Source organism: Phascolarctos cinereus, unplaced genomic scaffold (assembly GCF_003287225.1).
Source record: "Phascolarctos cinereus isolate Bilbo 61053 unplaced genomic scaffold, phaCin_HiC Scaffold_5;HRSCAF=322, whole genome shotgun sequence".
NCBI lineage: Eukaryota > Metazoa > Chordata > Mammalia > Diprotodontia > Phascolarctidae > Phascolarctos > Phascolarctos cinereus.
This window is the reverse complement of record NW_027555958.1, coordinates 345,369,260-345,388,648: the sequence shown is the minus strand read 5'-3', so window position 1 is coordinate 345,388,648 and position 19,389 is coordinate 345,369,260. Positions and strand designations below refer to the sequence as shown.

At 38.0% G+C, this 19,389-nt stretch overlaps 1 protein-coding gene across 6 annotated transcripts in view; it reads right to left on the bottom strand.

The window, feature by feature from the left end:
- The window catches only part of WDR64 (WD repeat domain 64), a 174,253-nt gene that overhangs the window by 111,274 nt on the left and 43,590 nt on the right, over positions 1 to 19,389 (bottom strand). For all 6 annotated transcript variants that reach the window (XM_020982060.2, XM_078156256.1, XM_078156257.1 and 3 more), the window contains 2 exons: positions 14,769 to 14,983; positions 10,415 to 10,549 (listed from right to left, as the gene is read on the bottom strand). In XM_020982060.2, coding sequence (XP_020837719.1) covers positions 10,415 to 10,549; positions 14,769 to 14,983 — 350 coding nt within the window. The remainder of the gene's footprint in view (positions 1 to 10,414; positions 10,550 to 14,768; positions 14,984 to 19,389) is intronic.

Sequence of the window (19,389 nt, the reverse complement as noted above, 5' to 3'; positions counted from 1 at the left end):
AGACAGCACCCAATTTATAAATAGGTTGTACTTCATAAGAGAATGTAAATGTTGGTTGTTTGGGACTCAGATCACATTCTTCCAGAAGAACAAAGTTATGGTGGTTAGGTAGTGTGATCTAGCCCTGAGAAATCTACTAAGTCCATAATGTAGTTAAGGTACAGTAACTGGTTTCAGAAAAATATAATATTGGGTGAAATGAAACATCATTAGAGGGTACAGTTAGGTCCATGGGGACAATATTATCAATGCTATGGTAAATAGACTGATGCTTAAGAGAATTAACATTGCTAGGGTTAAAGTATTGCTAGCTCAGATTGTTACTAACATTCAATTTCCATCTTGGGCCATCAGCTTTGGTAACATTCTGGAAGGGTTTAATTATAGTGCATTAATCACATTATTGTTATAATGTTGGTTTGAGCAACATTATTGTGGAAAGCCTATTGTTTTCAATTGTTTCTATGGGAGAAAAGACCCCACTAGATTCTGGGGTTAAACTACATTTCTGCCAACTGATACACCACTTCTTGGAACTCTTAGCCTCTTCTCTTCTTCTTCTTCCCAGCTTCCTCCTCCCACCACTGTGTTGGTGAGTAGATGATTTTTTTTCCTTCACTTCTTTGTCTTTAGATATAACACATATGTTAAATGTGGCAAACCTTCATTAAGATCACTCCCAAAAAAAGAACTAAGAAGAAAATAAAAGTTTGCTTAAACAAACTTGTGTTCTTAGTAATAGGATACACACTAATGGAAAGGCTTTTACCCACATGTCCTTCACCAAAAACAGTGAGGTAAACTCAGCATTGCTTCCTTTCTTTAATTTTTTGTAATTCTCATTATTATTATTTAATGGTAAGGAAGAAGCATTAGAACTATAAAAAATGACCTTTTGACACTTAGATTTTCTACTATGGGAAACATGGCTAGATAATTATGCATCAGGTAAGTTGTAAAGATGAGTTCTATTTTAGGTGGAACATTGGATTGTATGGACTGCATTCTTGAGAATGAGCTAGTATTATTTCTTAGTTCTTTCAATTCCAACCCCAGCCACATAAGCACTAATTTCTGCTCTCTCAATTTATGTGTGTTGGTAGTGACAGTAGGGGAATATGTGACTCTAAATACAGGTGTGGATATAGTCCCTCCCTTGGCTACTTCCTTTAAGCATACAGGATGGGTAGACTCCAGAGGGAATTCTAGTAGTAGGAGTTGGGAGATGAGAATCAGGGCATTTGGGAGTCACCAAGGTCTAATGGAATGGACCAGCAGGGAGGAGACCTGAAGTCTAAAAGTCTAAATCTTGGTGTAGCCACTGACCAGTTATGTGACCTCAGTAAGTCACTTAACCTCATAGAGTGTTAGTTTCCTCATCTGTAAAATAAAGATGTTACACTATATGACCTTTTTAAGGTCCCTTCCAGCACTAACATTTTAAGATTCTTATGGGAGTGACACTGAAAGGGGTCAGGGTAGCAGCTTCTCAGAAATAGGGAGAAATTTCAGGGGAAAACACTGCAATGGCAGGGATTAAGGATCCCAGGTGGCAGTGATGCCAAAAAAAAAAAAGAGAGGGAAAGGGAAGGGCTTTAAAAAATAAAAGTGGGTTTCCTCTAGTATAAAGGCATCATAGTGATGTGTAGAGTACTGGAGTTGGAGTTGAGAAGAACCAGAATCATATGCTACCTCAGATGTGTGTGTGTGTGTGTGTGTGTGTGTGTGTTGGGGTGGGAGGGAATGCATAGCACTTTACTAAGCCTGAGAGAAGGAGCTCAGCATATATCTGGGGCCAGTTCTATTTCCCCAAAAGTTACTTGGTGAGCTATGAAATTGCCTACCGGAGAGGAGGCTGAAATGCTTTGAAATCCAGCCCCCAGGGAAATCACCATCAGAGAGGAGGGAGTCAGAAAGTGCACAATAGGGGAAAATAAGGAGGAAAAAAGACTAAAATTACTAAAGATCTCGGAAAAAAGAAAACTCAAAGACCTTGAACATAAACAGATAAATCAACAGGGAAAACATTAACAGCAGAAGGAAATGTGGCCTCCAGATCTATTAAATTAATTCAGGTATCTATAAATAAATACTACATAATAAAGAAAATGATTCAACACTTGATGAAACAGAGGACCCTATGGAATTCAAGAACATAGAAATGCAATGTGCTGTTCTTGAGTGATTTAAAAGAGAAATGAAATTATAAGAGCAGAATTTATGATTTGCACAGCAAAAATAATTGGCAGAATAGAAAAATTTGAATCTGTGATGGCAAGTCCCACTAGAGAAACAAAAGAAAGAACAATTGATTGGGAATGCAAATACAGAGAAGTAGAGAAAACTCTAAAATAAGAGAAGTAAAAAACAATAACATTAAAAGAAAATGTGTTCTTTATCCATGCTGATCTTGAAGACAGGATATATAAAGACAATTTAAGGATCATAGGTCTTCCAGAAAAATACAAGTCAAAAAGCTTAAACACTATAATGCAAGAAATAATATCAGAATACTGCCCAGATCTTCTGAACACAGAAAATTAAATACCAATAGAAAGAATTCATAGATCTCAAAAACAAACAAACAAATACCTTCCAGGCTATAAACTCCAAGACACATAGTGATTACATTTAAAATTCAATTCAGAAACAAGTTCTGCAAGAAATCAAGAGAAATAACTTTAAATACAAAAGAAAGGAAATTGAGAAGACAAAAGACTATTCTATACCCACAAGAAAACACAGAGGAGTAGTATGGAATAATGTATTTGGAAGCACAATGGAGCTCAGGATGAAGCCCAGGTAACCTACCCTGAAAAACTGAATGCTGAGAAATTATAATGACCTAGGTTGGCTCCAAAGAGGAGATATGAGATGACATCAAATCCTCTACCTCCATTTCTGGCCTGACTTCTTTACAGAGTGGGGTACCATAGTTGTGGGACACTGCATATAACATTTTTAGAATATTATTTAATTCTGCAGAATTTTTTTCTTTCTTCCTTTTGATTATAAGGGATGGCTTTCTGGGAGAAGGTGGGGAAAGGAATACAACTGGAAATATCTTTTGTTTTTACATCATCAAAAAGTTGATTGGAGTCAGATTTGTGCCATCTTAAATCTCATGATGAGAGACGCAAACTTCATTTAGCACGTAGTGCAGTGCCTAGCACGTGGTAGGGTACTTAATAAATGTTTTTAGACCGACTGACAAGCTTATTGACTGCTACTATTTACTAAGCAGTGTGACATAGTCAAATTGTGAATTAATAAAGAATTTTGAAAAGTCAAAGAGAATGGAAGATTGAGAAATGGCCTGAAGAGATCATTGGTAACTTTGGAGGGAACAGATGATCTAGTATTTCACATGGTGCTCTATACACAGTGTGTTCTTAATTTTTTTAAAAAATGAATGGAATTGAAAGTAATTGATGATTAATCTGGGAGTGGGGTCTAGATGGGCTTGGAGGGAAATGGGATGGAGATGAGACCGCTGCTTATCATGTTTTGGCAGTGTACCTAAGAGGGAACAAATAAATTGAACTGAAGCCATTAGAGTCCAGTGAATGGGGCAAATTAATCCTTCTTGTCCCCAGGTGAGATTTCCATCTGTTGCCCACATTTGTGCCCAGCTTGTAGGGTAGGAGGGATACAACAGAATGTAAAAGCATGATGCCCAAACCAACCTAGGAAGGTTTGTAGTAATTCTATATCTTTTCATCTAATATTTAGCATAATCCTTTCTAGTTGAGTAATGCTCAAATTTAACCGATACCCAGAGGCTTACTCCTTGGGAGCTGGCCAGATCCTCAAGGGTTAGACATTGAAAGTAGTCTAATAGACAACAAGCCAGCAACTGCTATATGCTGCTTAATTCATTGCAGATGTCATTGCCTTGCTGGTTGTTTATGCAATTACAATAGTAAAAATACAATACAAAATTGTAATTATAGCAGAGATAATTTCTAAAATGGTAATTTAAAAAAAATTCACCCCTTCTTTTAGGAGGTAGGTTGACTTAATTTTAACAGCTGGCTAATGATGTATTTGTATAACTGCAATTTTATCTGGCTCAATTTAAAGCTCATTATGGTGGAATAACAGAAATAAAATTATGTTGAATCTAGGAATGAAATGGCCCTACTTTTCTATTTAGATGCATATCAAATTGTGATGGGTGGGGTTTTTTTGGCAGGGGGTGTGGGGGAGAGGAGGTTGGTGGAATAAAACCTCATGGTACACTTGAGGATACATTTCACCAGTTAGATCATAAAAAGAGCTGCTAGCAGAGGAGATACAGAGAAGTAGGTGAGTCACATATTTAGAGTCTTGGCTGAATGCTGAGATTGCTTAGCACTCTATCAGTTTGTAGATTCTCAACAATTGGCCCAGTACATCTTTGCCCAGATCTCAAGTAGTACAAAACAAAACCCCAAAAAACTAAAATTTAATAACCAAAGAATAGAGGTAAACTTCTAACTAGGCCAAGAGCAACACCCAATTCAAGAAGTTTCAAAATAATGCCCATAAAATAAAGGTCCATTGACTGACTGGCTTGGAGACCAAAATCACTTTATGTTCCTAGAAATACTAAAGACCAGAGATTTAATGGAAGTGGGGATGAAATGGTGAAAGCAGCCTCCTTCCTGTAACTCTTGTTTGTTATTCATTGCCCTTTGTGCTTTCCTCAGTAAGGATCACACAGTTAAACTTCAACTAGATAAATAAATGCTTTTTATGCAAATGGATATTTTTTTTTAACATCAGAGGATTTAGTTCAAGTATGTATTCTATACAAGGGCAATGTCTTATAGAGCTTTTGAAACTTCTGATAGTGTTTCTATAAACACCTTTTATTGAATCAGCACAAACTTCAAAGAGGTAGGCAGTGCCTAAGATTGCCGAGTTGGTTTCTTCTGACCCCTTTGCTTTGAGGAATTCTTTTTTTTTTTCTAGAAATGCTTGGGTGACATACATATATGTGTCTCGTGTATATATACACTATGAATGCATACATACTATATATACACACATACAGATATATATGCATATTTTGTTGTAATTGAATTGTTTTCAGTCGTGTGATCCAATTTAGGGTTTTCTTGGCAAAGATACTGGAATGGTTTGCCCTTTCCTTCTCCAGCTTATTTTACAGATGAGGAACTGAGGCAAACAGAGTTTGTGACTTGCCTAGGGTCATGCAGTTAATAAGTATCTGAGACCAGATTTGAACTCAGGAAAATGAGTCTTCCTGCCTGCAGGCCCAGTACTCTATCCACTATGCCACTGGGTCTGTCTGATGATTTGAGAAGAGTGATTTTTTAATGAGTTAGTGTACTAAGGTTCTGACTGTGATCTCTCCTCTTCTTTGACCTCCTGGAACATTTACTATATATGCCACTCATTTGGCACTTACTGAAATCTACCTTGAATTGTTTGTTAATTATATGTAACCATTTTAAAAATTATCTTTTTTATATTATGAACTTAATACCAAATAAAATCAAGCGTTTCCATGTACAAAGAACAACAGAAAAGAGGACAGCATTTGCAGCTGTGAATCTACACTATTCTCCTTCCAAGTATACGACAAATTCAAAGTTATTTTCAAAGCTGTCCTATTGATCTGTTTCCTACCAATTGTTCTGTTATCTTCTGTGCCTTTGGTTCAAATAAAAGTGAGATTTACATAATGTAAACTCTCTTCACTCCACCCTTCTATATTTGTAGTCTTCTTACATACCTAGATTGTATGAGGTAGTAAGTTTTGTTATACTGAGAAATCAGCGAGCGAGACCCAGATGTAATTTAAATGTGAATTTATTAGCATGCAGTTGCAAGGGGTATGCACACCAAATCAAGCAGCCCTGATCAGGGGTTGAGCTAGGGTTTATATGGAAGAGAGCATGGGAAAGAAATGCCAGGAACACTGATGAGGTAATCCAAAGGTGCAGGTGTCTTTGGGGGCTATGGATGGGAAAGTACAGGGAGTATACCGGACAGAGAGGGGGATGGGTCTTTGGAGTCTGGCAGGAGGAAGAGTCCTTGGGCTGGGCAAGGACACCCTTCTCCCTCTGCCTTGATGAGAGAATGCTCTGCAACAAGGGAAAGCTTTCTCACAAAAAAGGAACTTACTAAGGAATTGGGAGGCTCCCAGAGACATGATCTGAGGGCTGGGGCCTGAGCAGCCCAGCTCTGTGTAGCTGTACCAGGGAGAGAGATAAGGGTCATGCTGAGGCCCATGCATGAATAACTGCTAGGCACAGTGTTCTTGGGCTGGGGAGTGGCTGTCAGAGACAGTGTTTCTGAGACTAGGGAGAAATTGGGGCACAAGTACAAGCAAAAGCAACCGAGCACCCCATCATTACAGGTCAGAGATCACACAGACTAGACCAGGTGTCCTGGTCTCTGGTATAAACATAATTATCTAAAGCAATTATATTGCAAGCTTTCTTATCCATTTGCATTGGAGGTATGTGCTATGCTAAGCTATGCAAGAGTACATTTCACTATTGTTTAGATTTAGGAGAAAAGAGGTCTGGGGCAAGATTAAGCAGTAATTTCTGCTTTCCATGGCTTAAAGGGCCATACTACCTAAATGGTAAAATAATGTTCTACATTACAGTTTCACTTCATCCCCTTTAAAATTCCTTGGTGTATTCTTTTTCCTTCCTTTTTCTTTGTTCTCTTAAGGTCAACAAAACATGACAAAACATTCCCAGACCCTTTAAATTATTGAACTTATTCTATTATCTTTGATGACATTATGGAGCTTAAGGGATACTTTTTTCTTTACCCCCTATTAAAAAGTGAACAGTTCATCCTTTTATAGTATCTTCCCATTTCACAAACATATTTATTGACTCTTACAATTGCATTTCAAAATTTCTACTCAGCTCAGTTCTTTTCATGAGAAATGCCTAGAATGTCTCTATTTTGTTTAAGTTCCATTCCCTGCCTCTACCTATTAGGATTATACACAGTTTTTCCAGGTAATTTCTTCTAATTTTAGTTGTTTACCTTTTCCCTTTTGGAATATTATTTTCCAAGCTCTCTTCTTCTTTTAAATGGTAGCTGCCAAAGTCTTGTATAATTCTTAGCATGGCCTCCTGGAGTCTTGAACTCTTTCTTTCTGGCTACTTAGAGTGTTTTTCTTTAAATTTCTTTTTTCTTTCCACACATGAAGCTCTGGGTTTTGGCTGTAGCATTACCAGAAGTTTTTATGTTGAGATTTCTTTCTGGACATGACTAAGGAAGTCTATTTTCACTTTGCCATATGGAAAAAATAGGGTTGTTGGGGTTTTTTTTCCAAATGAGAAGTTTCCATCCATGATTTCTTGAAATATGATATCCAGGTTTTATTTGCTTAGTTGGTTTGTTGATTGGTTTCAGTCATAATGAAAATCCAAAGACTGAAAAAGTCAAAGAAAATTTAAGGTATCTCCTATCAAAAACAATTGACCTGCAAAAAAGAAGGTCTAAGAATAATCTATTTGGTCCATTCTAATTTTCAAGGAACCTTTACTTAGGTATGTTTTTGTACCTTCTATCAAAATGTTTTCCTCTAGAGTTCTCATTTCATTTACAATACTTTTAAACTCCCCCCAAGAATTCTAGCTTGACCTGGTCAAGCTGTGTATTTGTTTGAGGCTTTGCTTAGAGATGTTGTCAAGCTGTTATTTTCTTCAGGAAATCCCTGAATCAGCATTTCTTTGCCATCTGTCTTTGGTTTTACCATTTTCTCAGCCTTACTTCCTCAACTGATGCTTTGTGTCAGGGCTGGGCTCTGCATACTTTTGAAGGGAATGGCATACATAGTCTTGTTTGATCCTGATTTGTATTTTGGCAGGTCTTTTTACTGCATCCTCTGAATATTGAGCACTTGTTCTTCAAGGACTTTAGGAGCAACACAGGCCAGTAAACTGTAAACTTTTAACATCGTATGTCATTATTTACATTTTTACATGCACATGAGAGTAGGGATTATTTCATTCCTTTTCTATGTCTCTAGAGTTTTGCTCAGTGCCTGGCACATCGTAAAGGATTAATAAATGCTTGTTGATTGATTGATGGGTCTTCATTCCAGTTCCATTGTAAATCCCTTGAGAGAAGGGAATGAGTATTTTACTTCTTTCTCTGAGTAGCAGAGAATCTAGTATAGAGCCTCACACACAGTAGGCACGCAATAATACTTGGTTGATTGAAGTAGCTCTGACTCAACAGTTGATGTATGGCCATAAGAAAGTAGCAGTGACTAACCTAGGCATGTGCCCTAGAGAAATTTACCTTCATAACATTAGGGGCTACCATAATAACAGCATAGCACATTCTTCTAACTTTCTTATAATCTCTCTCTTTGTAGCTAGGTCATGTATCCATTTTGACCTTACCTTGGTAAATAATATAAGATACTGGTCTATGCCTAATTTCTGCCATGCTGCTTTCCAGTTTTCCCAACAATTTTTTACCAAGTAATGAATTCTTATCCCAAAATCTTCAGTCTTTACACTTGTCCAATACAAGGTTATTTATATTTATTTTGCTGCTGTTAATTGTATGTCTACTCTGTCCCATTGATCTACCTTTCGGTTGCTTAGCCAGTACCATAGAATTTTGATAATTACTTGTAATATAGTTTAAGAGCTGGTACCACTAAACCTCCTTCCTTTACATTTTTTTCAGAGCAACATCACTTTTATTTCTTATGTGATTGCAGAATACCAAGTACCTACTGTGAGACCACAAGGATATTTGTGTATATTTTCAGAAAGGCTTTTAATGGCTATGAATGCAGTATGAATTGTCAGATTTGCACAAATCAAATTAGAATGGAAGATGCTTCCTTTTCTTAATTGAATGTTTCTGAAATGTTTCCTCTAAAAAGCCAGAGACACAGTCACTAAGATTTAATTACATTATAGTAACTAAGTGAAGCTTTGCAATTAGTTATGTCACATGATTGATGTTTGTAGAATCAGACAATCTGATATTTACAAGTGAAATTGTTTTTAATGTACTGTATAAAACATTTCCATAAATTTGTTTATTCATCTCTCATTGCAATATGGTATATGTTGGAATAAACCAAAGTTACTTATTCCAAAAAAATGATGTACCTTCCATAAAGATTGCATTTATAAAGAAAATGCAAATTGGTCTTAAATAAAATGTTCTATTTCATATTAAATTTCTGTTTCTAACATTAATTTGTTTAAAAATAAATTTAGAACTAAGCTGAATATGGATTATTTATACTGAGTGAAACAAATTATCTTTTGTTTATTCTATCTAATAGGTTTCATTAAGTACACAGTAAGGCAACATGTGTGTTGACTGCACAAAGTAGAATTTGCTGTTCATCGACTTTTTCTCTTGATTATGCTTCCCTTTGTGGCCTGATTTAAAAGGTAATCTAATTCTGGAAAAATCTTTGATTACTTCAGTTTGGCAGGATCACGTGAAAGGGAGTAGCATAAGATAATAAGTCATAGAATTTCATATCTGAAAATGATCTTAGAATCTAAAACTCTAAATTTTACAGGTGGGGAAATTGAGGCCCAGAGAGGTTAGGTGGCATGCCCATGATTACACAATTAGAAGAAGAGTTAACATGGTCTCCTGACTCCCAGGCCTCTTCTCTTACCATTATACTACATGACCTTTTCTATAATGGAAAGATATCTTGGAGCCAGATTGTAGAGGGCCTTGAATTTCAGACTAAGGAATTGGACTTCATTTCATAGGTATTGTGGAATTATTAAAGGCTTCTGTACAGGGCCATGTCATCTTTAGGCTGTCATATTAGGAAGATTACTTTAGAACTAGGAAGTGTAAAGTATAGTGTAGAACAAGGAGAAACTTTCATTTAATTACATATCTAGATAAAAAAGAATTCTATATTACATATAGAAGTATGATGCTAGGGATTCATATATTATCCTCACCTTATTAGCAAATCAATTCACCTTCTGATCAGAATGCAAAGTACAAAGGTTTGCCAATGCAATTATTCTCTCTCTTCTCCCCAATTTGTATGTATATTGTGATATTATGTATACATATATCAATCATATATATATATATACATACAATATATTACGTGTATGCATATGTGTGTGTATGTGTGTGTTGTTATATATATAAGTTTATATAAGTCAGGCCATACTAGAGCAGATCTTGGCACTTCAATATAAATAAACAGAAGTGCCACCCCAAGTCCTGGTCAGCTTTGCATGCCTAACTTCAATTTGCTTTTTCTTTTTTTTCCTTTTAAATTAAGCTTATCTTTAAAACAAAACAGAAGGACCTTGATCTCTATGAAAACTAATTGGAAAGCTCCAAAACTACCACAGTTTATCACTGAGAGGAGCAGTCTGACTCACCAAAGCACATGTATATGTTCAATTTTACTCACATGTTGTCTTCAAGTCTTTTCAAGGATTCCAGAACAAATGAATGGATGCTGTCTAAAGAGCAAGACCCAAAGCAGTTCAGGGGCTGGATATACTTAATCTTCATGACCCAGTCATTATGTAGTTTCCTTTTAATACTGGGAATAAAAAAATGAATTTTTGTTGACAGACAGTATAATCACATTGAATTACTATTTGATGCTTCAGCTTGTATTTTAGCTCAGAACCAAATCACAAAACAAAAATGTAATAAATTTCAGTCTAATCCAGCAAGTGTGTTTTAAGTACCTGCTACATGCAAGGTACTATAAGGGATGCTGGAGATACAAAGACAAAACGAAACAAAAACAAAATAGCCCCTGCCCTCAGAGTGCTTACACTCTGTTACAACAGTTAAACAGAAAACTACATACATGGTAATTTGGAGGATTCATGGGAACCCACAGGAATTCATTTCATCTAATCTGAAGCAGATTTTCTAAAAGGGAAGGGAATAAGCATTTATTTATTTATTTTTGCAAGGCAATTAGAGTTAAGTGACTTGCCCAGGGTCACACAGCTAGTAAGTGTCAAGTGTTTGATCTGAGACTGAATTTGAACTCAGGTCCTCCTGACTCCAGGGCTGGTGCTCTATCCACCGTGCCACCTAGCTGCTCCTAGAATAAGCATTTATATAGCACCTACTATGTGCCAGGTATTATGCTAAATGCTTTACAAGCATCATCTCATTTGACCCTCACAAAAACCCTATGAAGTAGGTGCCATTATCCCCATTTTATAATTGAGGAAACTGAGGCAAACAGAGGTTAAACGACTTATCAGGGTCTCTCAGCTAGCAAGTGTCCGAGGCAAAATTTGAACTCAGATGTTCCGGATTCCAGGCCTAGTACTCTATCCACTGTGTGTCAGCTGCTTGAAAACTGCCTAAAACTGGCTTTCCTGTTAGTCACTTAGTTTATCCATGATTTGAATTTAAGAAAAAGTAAATAGAGCCATTGGCATGTGTAAAAGAGTTCCTCCAGTGAGACAGAATGGAAACCTCTACCCAAGGCCTCACTACACAGAGGTAGGAGTTAATGCCAGATAGATTGTCTACAGGAATCTTTTGGCCATGGGGGTAAGGGGTGCCAGAAGGATTGAGAGGAAGAAGGGCCAGGGAGGACTGCTAGAGAGCAAGATTGTTGAGTTCTGGGCTTGGCCCTTTAGTTGTTGGTGATGATCGAGGAAAAAAATCTGGGTCATATTGTTAGTGCTGGATAATTGGGGTTCTCTACACCTCTTGTTAAAGATGGCCTGGAATTTCAGTGGAGATGTGGTGGGAAACTCTAGAGAGACTGAGATCAGAACATTAGCTACAGCATCAGAGCTAAGAGAAAATGTCAGATAAACTCCAGTCTAACACTAGAATCTTTTCTCGGTTACAGATTTTCCAAAGTGTCAAGTTATGCTTGAAGTCAGGAGTGGGGAACCTGCAGCCATGTGGCCCCAAGGCTGCGGGTTCCCCAACCCTGCTCTAAATTATTATATTTGGATTCAGAGTACTGGGGTTTATATCCTATCTTTGTCACTTACTGGCAGCAGTAAGTGACAAAATGAAAGGTATATACATATATATGTGTGTGTGTGTGTGTGTGTGTGTGTGTGTGTATACATATATATATATATGCATATGTGTATGTGTACATATATGTGTATATATGTATATTGGTATGGGTATATATACACGTACACATGTGTACGTGTATATATGTATATACACATACACACATATGTATATGTATGTGTGTATAGATATACACTATGTATATGCATATATATGTATATATAGCTTCTTATCTCATATAATGTGGCTCTGACTTCAGATTTTTTTTTACATGAAAATGATTCCGTGTAGGGAAGAAGAAATAGCATAGGTTTGAAGATGTGGGCTCCAGTCTCAGTTCTACCAGCTGCTTCAATTTCTGGAACTTTATAGTTTCCCCATTTGTAAAACAAGGAAGCTGACTTAGATGAGGTCTAAGGTTTCTTCAAGCTCCGCAGTCCTATGATTCTTATTGTACTTATCTAAGTTACACATAACCCCACACCCACACACCCTAATAGAAGGCAAAGTCTCTCAGAGCTAGAGAGCACAGAACTGTGCATTATTTATCTTGTATCTCTCATTCCTGAGAGGAAACATGGTATAATGGATAGACAGTTGGCAGTGAACTCAGAAAGAGCTGGGTTCAACTCCTATTTCTGACTCTTAAATTAATTGAGAGAGCATGAACAATAATTTAAGTTTTTATTTTTCCCCAAGGAACCTCCAAGTTACTTGCAAATTACTAATCTGCATTGATGGAGGGAGTCTCTGTTTTAGGCTTTCCCAAATGCTGGTGAAATCGCAGTTCTGGATACACACACACACAGAGTTCCTAGTCTTGTACAGATTAGTAGGCAGCTGTTGCTCAGTGGATTTCATCATGTCTGACTCTTTGTAATCCCATTGGGGGTTTTCTTGATAAAGATACTGTAGTGGTTTGCCATTTCCTTCTCCAGCTCATTTTACAGATGAGGAAACTAAGGCAAACAGGGTTAAGTGACTTGCCCAGGATCACACAGCTAATGTGTGTCTCAGGCTGGATTTGAACTGGGAAGGTGAATCTTCTTGACACCAGGCTCAGCACTCTATCCACTGTGCCATGTAGGTGCCCTTAGAATAGTAGGCACTTAATAAATTCAGTCCCTAAGTGTGGGAGTTGATTGAATGAATCGATTGTCACTTCACCCCTGTTTAAAATAAGTGATCACTTATTTGCTGAGATCACTTAGATTGCTACCAATCTAATTCTGCCGCATTTGGTGATCTGCTTGCTATAGGGGTAGCTTTCCTCAGTCAGTGGCATAAAAGTTGCTTGTGCTTAGCACTGATTTCCTCTATGTAGAGGCTTGTGATGGCGATATACAAGAATGAGCAAACAAGTGTCAGTGTACGTTAACATCCTATTATTTTATGAGCATGCAGTCAATCCTTCAAGTCTCTCTGAGGCACCTATCAAGTAGAAACAAAAATTGTGAATATGAAAAAGGGCCTCTGGCTTTTTCTGACAGGTAGCATACATCTTAGTGAAGGGAAGATTAACGCCTTACTCCACTGTCCTGATGGAGGAAGGTCTGCTACAGGCTGAGCCCTAGTTAGAAAGCTGAACAGTGACATGCCTGCCATTTTATAGAACAATAGGTCACACATGTAGTGGTGAGAGAGGGGGAGGAGGGGTTGATTCCCCATCAATTTAGCCTGCTGAATGAACACTTTGGTGAGATAAGTGATATTGTTCAGTTGTGACTGTCATCTCACATAGTAGGTGAGACATGGAGCCAAATATTATGAGAATTTTCACTCCTAAGTGTTCAACAATAGGACTAGGCTTGATATGACATGTAACATTAGTGGTCATTTATGTTACATTTTATCCAAGTTCCTTTTCTGAAACAGCTGGCATACTGAATAGAGAACTGATTTGGGAACTGACCTGGGGCTAGGAATACCAGAATTCAAATCTTATCTCTGACACATACTGTGTGCCCCAGGGCAAAACACTTAAACTCTCAGTGCCCTAGACAACTCTCTTAGACCCTGAATTGCAGAGAAGATGAGGACTTGTATTGTTAGGAGTTACTGTATCTGGGAATTCTCTGTACTAATGAAATCACAGGTCCAGTCCCCTCTCCTCATACTTGGCTTGTAATTGATTCTTCACATTGTGTGTGCACTGTGTGGCTTTCTGAGGGTGGGGGGGGGGTGTGCGTAGGGGCTCCTACACTCAATTTTCAAGTAACAAGCAGAATCAGTCAGGCTTTGGGGATTATATACTCTAATTGTGTGTTTATGATAAAGCAAAAGAAGCAACATCTTGCCCATAGAGGCAGGGGAAAGCCTCCCACTTAAGCACAGGAGGCTAGAGGACATATCGCACAAAATCTATTTTAGTCAATAAATGACACCTCATAGGCATGCCTCCCATCATTCTTTTAGGACCAGAGATGACGAAATGATCGAAACCCAATGAGTCAATTCCTGGCTAGAACAAAAGTCTTTCCCACCGGAGTATTTAATCCAAACCAATTTTAAATGCTTTCATACCAAGAAATAGAATTTTTTTTTTTTGCTTCTTGCTCAGATTTTGCTTCTTACTCAAGTCGTGGTGGCAAGCTGACAAAAAAAAATCAAGTCAAATCTAAAAATGGGAATAATGCTGGCCAAAATCAACGAAGCACATTTGGGAAATCACGTTGAGATACTCAGACCAAATGTCATCATGTGTATGTTGATGACATCTATTAAAGTAATTAACCCTTAATTCAACCACTTACTTCTTGAAGTTCTTGGAGTCCAAGATCTGGGACTGCATTTTCTTTTTGTTTTTTGACTTCTTGAGTCCAAAATCATCACTGTTTAAAGTGAATCTGTTCACAAAGCCACCGTCATCTCCCATTAGGATGTCATCTCTGCACAAGTGGTCTGTCATAGGCACCACACAAACACAGAGAAGGCAGTGATCCATTGGCTTTATGACAAAGCAATTATCCTAGAGGGTAGAGAAGAAATTTCATTCTTACTGAATGGTTGTTCCCCTTCACCTCAGATTTGTCCTATTAGTGGCCGAAAGCTGAACTTTCTAAAGTACTCTGATGAACAGACTCCTAAGGCAAAAGGGATGTTGAGAGATGAGTCACATCAATCAATCAATATTTATTACATATCTATTAAGTGCTATTAAAGATATGTAAATGTGAGATGTTATCCTTGACTTCAAAAAAAGTTACAATCTTTCTGGGAAGAGAAAAACAGTCACATATAAAGTGGTTTTAGAGCTGTGATTAGCTCTGAGATCTTTGGGGAAATTGATTAACCTCTGAGCATTTTTTCTCTCATCTATCAAGTAAGGATGATAATATCTATCATACCTATACATACAAAATAGCATATAATTAAATGTTAAATTGTGATACAGATGACCCATGCTGTAGGAATTCAGAAAAGAGCAAGATCAATGTAAGGTAGACTAGTTGGGGAATGCTTCATGGATGATACTGGATGTATAGCAGATCTTGAAGGATGGGTAGGCTTTGACTTTCTCCTATGAAGAATAGACAGCATACTGTAACAGGGCTGAAAAGTATGGATAAAGAAACAAAGGCAAGAATGATGGTAAGATGTGAGGGAAAATGCAAAAACTGGCTGTATGGAACAGAGGGTCATCCTGGGGAGTGGATAGAGAGAGGGTCGACTAGATGTTGTTCATCATTTTCAACCATGTCTGACTCTTCATGACCCCATTTGGGGTTTTCTTGGAAAAGATACTAGAGTGATTTTCCATTTCCTTCTCCAGCCCATTTTATAGATGATGAAACTGAGGCAAACAGGGTTAAATGACTTGCCCAGGGTCACACAGCTAATATGTGTCTGAGGCTGGATTTGAACTCATGAAGATAAGTCTTCTTGATTCCAAGTCCAGCGCTCTATATGCTGCACCACCTAAATGCCCTCATTAGCTAGATAGCATGGCCCAGATTCCGAAGCACTTTGAATATTATGCAGAGGACTGTGGATGAAAAATTTGGTGTGTAATAGTGAGCCCCTATAGATCTTTAATCAGGAATTATATTCTAAGATTAGTCTTCTCGTAGTATGCATGTTTGTAGAAAGAATCCAGACTAAGGCAAATGAAAACGAGCTAGAGAGCTAGAGAAGGAAATGGCAAACCACTCTAATGTCTTGGCCAAGAAAACCCCAAATGGGATCAAGAAGAGTTGAACATGGCTGAAACAAATGAACAGCAACAATTTGTATTTATATTTTTTCCACCCCCCCATCTCCATTAGAATGTAAGCCCCTTGCTAGTAGGGTAGTTTAATTTTTCGTACTTGGGTCCCCAGTGCTTTTTGCCACAAGTGCCTGGCACATACGACAACAACAATAGCTAGCATTTGTATAACACTTTATGTTTTCTCGTTTGATATTCCAAAAACCTGGTCAAGTAGACACTTACTAGCTGTGTGATCCTGGGCAAGTCACTTAACCCTGTTTGCCTAAGTTCCCTCATCTGGAAAATGAGCTAAAGAAGGAAATGGCAAACCACTGCAGTTTCTCTGCCAAGAAAGCCCCAAATGGGGTCACAAAGAGTTGCAGCTAAAAAATGACTGAACAGCAAGCACATAAGTTGCTTAATAAATGCTGTTGATTGGCTGGTTGTTTTGTTTTGTTTTTCCCAGATAAGCAATCTTTTCTGTAATCCTTTCAGTGGCTTGCAGGTCCCAGTGGTTCAAAACGTCCTACTTAACAATCTGAAAATCTGAGAGGGTAAACAGGAGGTTTTGGAGAAATGGTTGGAGGCACTTAATCTCTTTTGTTTCATTTTTACTCTATTCACTAAAATTTGTGTCCACAATATGTTGAATATATATGCCGTGTGTGTATGTGTGTGTGTGTGTGTGTGTGTGTGTGAGAGAGAGAGAGAGATGGGGGTAGAGGTTATTGACTGAGAGAAGAAATTGTTACATAGTGAAAATATATTTGATATTTTGAGTAATATTTCATATCATCCCCTAGCTAAATTGCAAATATTAGTAGTTTATGTTTATTCAGTGCCACCACTCAAAGCCCCGTGTCACTGTGATTGGGAGATCAGCCTAGGTATTTGCAGCCTGAGTACTCTCTATTAGGGGCAGCTACGCGGCACAGTAGATAGAGTGCAGGAAGTCTCATCTTCCTGAGTTCAAATCCAGCCTCAGACACTTACTAGATATGTGACCCCGGACAAGTCACTTAACCATATTGGCCTCAGTTTCCTCATTAGTAAAATGAACAAGGAAGTGGCAAGCCACGCCAGTATCTTTGCCAAGAAAACTCCAAATGGGATCAGAAAGAGTCAGACATGACGGAAACAATCAAACAACAAACTCTGTTAGACACTGTACTGCAGTCTTTTGGGAAGTTACCCTACAAATACAGTAGAAAAATTCTGAAGAGATCATTTGGTTGTTAGCCTGAGTGGAGAGAAAAATCAGACATCATAATCCCTTGCTGAATAATAAATGAAGAGAAATACTACTTTTCTCTAGTCTTAAGCGATGCAGTACGTGGGCTGATCTGTATAGTTGTCACTACCACCATGCCCCAAACATCACATGTGGGACAAAAAGTTGTCACACTACATCATCATTGCATCGTGTTATGAAAATTTAGAAAGCTTCCTCAGGGTATGGTGATAAAAAATAGTAGATCAAATATACTAAATAATTCATTATAGAATAACAGCAATAACGGAAGAAAAGATCACTAGATTTGGAATTAGGTTACTGAAGTTTGATTTTTGGTTCTATGTGTTCACTAGGTTACTTTAAGCAAGTAATTTCACCTTTTTGAGATGAGGAATACCTATAAATGTGGATAACAATACATTTACCATGTAAGGTTATCATCATGATCAAATGAAGTAATACATATGTGACCCCCTTTACCCAAGGAATTAAGAGTGCAGCTGAGAGAGAGAAGAGAAGAGAAGAGAAGAGAAGAGAAGAGAAGAGAAGAGAAGAGAAGAGAAGAGAAGAGAAGAGAAGAGAAGAGAAGAGAAGAGAAGAGAAAGAGGAGAGGGAGCAAGAGAGAGAGAGAGAATATGGCAGGGGCAAGGGAGGAGAGAGAGAGAGAGGGAGAGGGAGAGCGAGAGGGAGGGAGAGGGAGAGGGAGAGGGAGGGAGAGAATATGGCAATGTGCTACTGTGTTTTTCCTGCTGCTTCCTGACTGGGAAAGGACTATAGCTAAATGACGTCAGACTATCCAGAGCCATGATAGAAAAACTGTAGCTGTTATCATTTGCTGAGAATCAGTTTTTACATTACTCTTAGAGAAAATATGTTTTCTCTGTTTCTTTAAAATCTCATTTGTATAGTTGTCCACCTACTCCCTAAAGGTGTGATTAACTAGAAGTGTCACTGCTGTGTATGTATTTTCATTTGCTCAAATGCAGCTGAGAGGGAAGCTAAGATTGGCAATAAACACACACACAGGCAGAGAAGGAAATTCTCTTTCTAATTTCTAGACTTGTTACCAACTGGGGGCTCTAGACAAACCAAAGAGAATTTATTGCTATATGTCAAGGCAGAGAAAACAGATTAAATGAATCTGTGCCAAAAAGAAAGTCTTGTCACAGAATACATCTGTGGTGTTCTGGTGAAAGGAAGGTTTAGTAAGGAGAGAACTAAATTCCTCTCCCTCAGAGGCAGCAGCCTCAGGAAACTCCTCCTCTGTCATTCTGTTGAGATGCAGGTTAAAGAGCCCAGTCCTTCCCCCTCCTCTACCGTGGCAAGTGTAAGGGAAAAGAGTTGTGGTTGGGGAAGCCTAATAGGAAGAGTTAGGAAGGTAGAAGTCAAAGAAGAATAGCTAGTTTTCCTTTTTCAGCCAAACTGCATACTGATACCACTATTAGAACTATAATGTTTTATAAAGTGCTACAGAGATGTAAGCTATTATTTTTTATTTAATTATTTTGACTATTCTTCACCAAATCCCTTCCTTCCAATGCCTCATTAGGATGTGAGGTTAGTACTTTGAGTTATTGAAGGCTAATGTAATGGGGGTTTAGTACATGCCCAAATCACTCAAGATGGCATCAACCATCAGTGGAAGAAGACACTGAAGGACCTGTTTTCAGGAGATTAGAGAACTGGTGCATTTGTGGACATTCTGAAGCAGGTCTTTCTCCACTGGCTGCATGACCAGGCCTCTGTCTTTAACATTGCCTGACTGAGCAAAGTTGGTGCTTTTCTGGTAATCCCATGTAAGGGTGAAGGATTCCTTCACTCGCAACATGTGGTAAGGGATGGGGGAGGATCTGAGGGGCTCCCTTTCCATCCTTTTTAGGTCATGTGGCCCCAAGAAACAGCCTTGGGATGATTTGGCCTTTTTCTTTCTCCTTTTCCATTCTAGGTACAG